This window comes from Drosophila nasuta, chromosome X (assembly GCF_023558535.2).
Source record: "Drosophila nasuta strain 15112-1781.00 chromosome X, ASM2355853v1, whole genome shotgun sequence".
Classification (NCBI taxonomy): Eukaryota; Metazoa; Arthropoda; class Insecta; order Diptera; family Drosophilidae; genus Drosophila; species Drosophila nasuta.
The window spans coordinates 454,501-460,525 of NC_083459.1; the positions used below are offsets into that span (position 1 = coordinate 454,501).

At 35.5% G+C, this 6,025-nt stretch overlaps 1 protein-coding gene across 1 annotated transcript; it reads right to left on the reverse strand.

Moving 5' to 3' along the window:
• Positions 1–4,566: 4,566 nt before the first annotated feature.
• LOC132795371 (uncharacterized) lies at positions 4,567–5,768 on the reverse strand. Its single transcript, XM_060806043.1, has 2 exons — positions 4,747–5,768; positions 4,567–4,680 (listed from the first exon to the last, which is right to left on the reverse strand). Exons 1-2 carry the CDS (start codon positions 5,740–5,742, stop codon positions 4,567–4,569), a joined length of 1,110 nt encoding a protein of 369 aa, XP_060662026.1. The 5' UTR covers positions 5,743–5,768.
• Between the last annotated feature and the right edge of the window lie 257 nt (positions 5,769–6,025).

The window sequence follows — 6,025 nt, forward strand, 5'->3', positions numbered from 1 at the left end:
AGACAGCGTCGTCGTCGTCGTCGCTGATTATTATTCCGCTGACCATTTCGTATTTATTTGAAAGGCATTTGCCACACGCTCGCTTAGTGGCAGCGACACACACACACACACACACACACAAACACACACACACACACGCATACACACACATACCGGACACACATATAGAGAGACACAGATATACTTCGCATATGTACATTCGGAGTGCGCGTGCTGCTTGGCTCGCATCCTTCGTCCTGGTCCTTCGGCTTCGCTATGTGGTCTGGCCGCCGCCAAGTGCTAGTAGATCGTGGAAGGGGGAAGGGGGAGGTGGTGGTATAAGGATGGTAGTCAGTGCCAACAAAACGACATATTCGTCCTGCATAAATGATGTAATTACAGCGCAAGATTTTTGCTATAAGCAATTTTTATTTTAATTCCTTTTTTTTTGTACACTCTCCTGCCTCCACCACTCCAACACATATTCATTTATCCGTTTCCATGTTGTCCCGTTTTTTTTTTCTCTATATAACACTCCCGCACACACACATACACACACACACACACACACATAAGTCGTCGTATATGCGCTTGCGAAATATTTTGCATGCTTTTATCATAATTTTAATTAAATGCGCAAATGACTATAAAATTTATGTGTGTGCAGCATTTTTTTCATCTTTCCTTTACTTCTATATTCTTCTTCTTCTTCATTGCTTTCTCTTCGTCTCTTTTGCATATTTTTTTTTAATTTGCTTATGATTTTGCTTACTTACATACATTTGATGTTATAAGGCTACTAATAATTACATAAAGTGTTTCTGTTGAAAGCAAGTTAGCCAAGTCAAGAATATCATGCAATCGAATTATTATATAATCGATAGATTATTGCATAGAAATAGTTACACTGAAATCAAAAAATTGTTAAATCAAGTACTAAGAATTTTGATCTCAAAAGTACGATAAGAACATGATAATCTTAACGTTAGAAAACACATCTTGATTTCAAGAACATTTAATACAAGACCCAAGTTCTTATTGATAAGAAGAAAATAGTGTATCGATTAGTTTTAAATCTTATTATAAGATACAAAAATTATATGATATATAATGGTTTTTGTATACCTATTTAATATTTTATCAATTTATGATTTAACTATCGCATTCTGTTATTCAGTTGATTGGTTACCTTACTTACGATTCCGTAATCAGCGATTCGCGCAGATTTGAACCCAGGATCTTCTCTCTTTTTAGCTCAACAAACTGAGATATGATCGAAAACACTAAAACTTAAATAAAAACTTTATAAAAATTTCAATGGATTACAGCGTTTTGTAACCTAAATCTAGAATTTTTGGTCTTATTTCAAATATTTGGCATTTTTTGGACTAATGTTCGTAGTTTTAAGAATTTGTTCTTAAACTACTCCACAAATTTGTATGATGTGTATATCTTTTCTACTCAATTTTACTTTAATTTTGCTCATCAATAAATTGGTTGAGCTTTGTTTTCCCGTTAATTAATTCACACTATTAATGACAGTTATATACATACATATAAAAAGGGTTTTATCAAATCAAATTTTTGATTTTATATTCATGTTTAAATATTTTTTTTATTGTTATACAAAATAAAATGTATTCATATATTTTATTCTTGTTTTTAAATAATTATAAATTTTTAAGTAATTTTCATGAGTTATCGGCTGCAATATATATTAAAATAATATAATATAATACAGGGTGCGAAATCTTATGTGTGTGTAAATTAGCTTTCATATTGAAGAACTATTCGATCGAAAAACAAAAATGATTAATCTCAACACGATTATTGAAATTTAAAATTATTATTGAAGAACTTTTTATACTCGCTATCCATAGGGTAGAAAGGTATCATAACATTGTGCCTGCAGGAAAAGAAAGTCACAAGCAGAAGGAGATATCTCCTACCTTATAAAGTACATACATTCTTGATGCAAGTAGAAACAAGTTAGAAAGCTACAGTCGAGTGTAGTCGGTTGTTAGATACCCGCTACCCATTTTGAATAAAAGCAATATATTTTGCGGTATTTTTCCCAAAATATACCGATTATACTGCAAAGATACTCTAAATATATATCAAATAATATATTTGGTATATCGATATAGATATAGCTAATGCAAAATATACCATAGACGGCACAATATTCCAGATTGTCGGCTAAAGCAACTAAGACCCCTAGTAAGTAGGCGTTTTTGCCCATACAAAAGTATTTCTTTAATAACTTCGACAATTTTTATCTGATCGGAACCAAACTCAAATTACATAATTCATACATGTATCAACTTAAAAGTGAACAAACATTTGAAATTTTAAAATTTACAATTTTTAAATTTTAATTTAAGTGTTCGAGTTGAGTTTGTTAAGTTTCATGCAAAGGATTTAATTAAAATTTTATAATGCGTCCAAGAACGTTTTTTTGTATTTTGCGATCCCGTATAAAATGCAGTCGAGGATCCGTGAATTAACGACGTATCTGATAAGACAATGATAAAGATAAATTAAGAAAAGCTCATAGTAGAAGCTTATTGACTACTAAGTCATCAGCCCTTGGTCAGTATAAGCGTAGAAGACTGTCAAAGGAGCACGGCGATAGTGCATGACGTCGCACATAAGACGTCGGTTTGATGAAAAAAAGTGCCGTCCAAGAATCATGCTTGTTATATCCAGTATCCTCAGCGATGGTTTGTTGGCTACAATTTTCCAGAGGCGTCTCTCTATTAAGCAGCTACAGTGGTCGAGATCCAGATGCACAAGGTTTCTTAAAGAGCTAACCACACCGCATAGATCGGAATATGTGCACCAAACTCCGTCTAGCATCAAACCGCGTATGTTGTCTGTATTGCCTTCAGTACCGCCGTATTTGTCTATACCCTTGAGAGCGGTAAGCGGCGTGGTTATATATCTGTGGGACACACAAATAGTAATGGTCCGCAGCTTGGGCAAGGGCATGAATCCATCAAATGAATGGCTCATAATGTAGATGTCAGGTGCAATCAGATCCTCAATCAACGTGCAATGTCGAAGGTTACAATAATGGTTTGGGTCGCGCCACAAGAACTCTTCTCTAATGATTAGCGTCCGAAACTGCGTCCACTTCGACAACGAGCAGTAGCAAATGCGTTTATCAGGCTTCACCCAGCGTACGTCAGGAAAGATTTTCGTCAATATTTGTTGTGCCTCAACACGTCTACGAGAGTCATCCAATGTGTAGGATAATGCTTGTACCCTGGGTAAATAGAAATTTTCGCAGATCTTCAAAAATTCCATTGGTGCACGCTCCAGCTTCATTTGCTCCACTTTCACCCTGATGCTGGACATAAATATGTTCAACAATGTTCGGTTGTTTTTAAGCATCTCAAAATCCTCTGAATAAAGTTCAATGCGAGACTGCTGTCTCCAGGTATAGATCAGATTTTTTCTTATGCGATTCGAATTGTCATCAATGGCTTCGTATAGTGCCATCTGGTCGGTCAAGTTTAAATTCTTAATTTTTGCCAATTGGCAATTATCGCATAGTGCCTTCAACATTGCGATGCTCAACGTTGTGGTATAAACTTAATTGTAAATCGCCATTAGGCGTCTATTAGGCGACAATGCTACAGTGTGGCCATATCTGTACATTAAAAAAACGGGTGCGGTCACATTGCGGGATCTCACACTGACCGGATCGATGAAAATGTTTGAAGAGCTCGTTTTAGCTAACAGCTGACTAACAATTTATCAAATTGAAGTTGTAACTATTGCTACTGAAATTATTATTCTTCCTTTCCCGCACTGACTGAGTTATTAATATTTTCTTAATATCCAACAAATATTTTCACACACAGGTGGACAAATTAAAAAAAAAACCAAAGTGTGGATGTATCTCAGCAAGTATATCGGTATATTATCGATATCGATATAATACGATTTTCATGACAATCAGCTGATTAATAAAGTTCAAATTTTTATGCTTTACAATTATTTTAAATTATAACTGTTGCTAGTTTGCAATTCTAGAGAAATAACAAATGGCCACAACCAGAATATGCTAGAAAAATTCTAGATCTCTGCAGCTACATTTAACTCGAGATAAATCTACTTTAGTATTTTGCTACCAGCTAACGAAAATAAGAATTTCAAAACTCTTATGGTGCCTTCTTGATGTGCAGGTGCAGTTGCCTTGTTTTAATGTGGTGCAAACTTGAGGTTTTCGCTTTACTGAGTTGCTAAAAGCCCCAACAGTTGGCCATTTAGTACTATACGTAAGCAACGCTCATTTCTACTAAAACTTTACATAGCTCGAAATAGTTTGGTAGCATTTTTGTCTCTTCATACAAAAAGCATTAATTTATTATTAAATTCAAATTAATTCGTTACAGATATATATAGTAAAAACTTAAGAAACTCTTTAAATGTTGGGTTCAAACTTCACTCCAAAAATGCATTCATTTGCATATATTCTTCTATTGGAATTAATTCTTTCCAAATCCATCGTAACAATATAAATTAAAATTATTTAATTTATATCTAAATTTGTAGCTTCAACATTAGTTCGAGTTGAGTTTAAATTTCATGTAAAGGAGATAATTCTAATTTTATAATGGGTCCAAGAACGTTTTTTTGGTTTTTGTGATCCGGTATAAGTTGCAGTCGAGGATGCGTGAAGTAACGACGAATCTGATAAGACAAAGATAAAGATAAATTAAGAAACACTTATTATTAACTTTTCGACTTTTAACTCACCAGCCCTTCGTTTTTGCCAATATTAGCGTAAATGACTGTCAAATGAGCATAGCGATTGTGCATTGTTCTGTTCATGCGACGTCGGTTCTTTGAAAAAAAGTGGCGTCCAAGATTCATGCCTGTTATATCCAGGATCTCCAGCGATGGTCTTTTGGCTACAATTTTCCAGAGACTTTTCTCATTTGAGCAGCTCCTGCGGTCGAGACCCAGACGCACAAGGTTTCTTAATGATTTAACCACATCGCACACACCGAAGCACCAGACTCTCTCCAGCATCACGCCGCGAATCTTGTCTTCAGTGACGCCGTATTTGTTTAAAAATTTGAAAATGTAAAGCGGTCTGTAGGTTGGGTTACTTGTTTCTTCATATGTGTCGAGCAGGCAAATGGTAATTGTCCGCAGCTTGGGCAAATACATAACATTGCCGAAATAATGGCCAATCATGTAAGCGTCAGATGCAACCAATTCCTCAATCAACCGGGACTGTGGAAGGTCACAATGACGGGTTGGGTCGTTAACTCTGACGAATTTTCTAATGACTAGCTTCCGGAACTGCCTCCATTTTGGCAACAAGCAGTAGCAAAAATGTTTATCAGGCGTCACGCAGCGCACGCCAGGAAAGATGTTCGTCAATATTTTTTGTGCTTCAACAGCATTACAAGAGTCATCCAATGTGTAGGATAATATTTGTACTCTTGGTAAAGAGTAATTTTCGCAGTTCTTCAAAAATTCCATTGGTGCACGCACCAGCTCCATTTCCTCCACTTTCACACTGATGCTGGACAGAAATATGCTCAACAACGATCGGTTTCTTTTAAGCGTCGCACAATTCTTTGAACTTAGTTTTATCCGGGATTGTTGTTCCCATGTGGAGATCAGATTTATGTTTATGCTTTTGCAATCGTTTTCACTGGCTTCCGAAAGTGCTAATTGATCGCTCAAGTTTAAATATTTAATTATTGCCAATTGGCAATAATCATTTAGTACGCCCAACATCGTGGTGTATATCAATGTAACTGTAAATCGCCTTGGAGCGCTACAGTGTGGCCATCAACGTATATGTAAAAGGGCATTTCAAAAAACAAGTGCGGTCACGTTGCGGTATTTAATTTCGAGTCGATGAAAATGTTTAAAAAGTTGGTTTTAACAAACAGCTGACTAACAATTTATTAAACCGCTACAGTGTTAATCATTGTTGATGAAATTATTATTCCTCCATTCCTGCACTGACTGAATTATTATTTCCTTAATAACCGACAAATTTTACAGACAGGTGGAC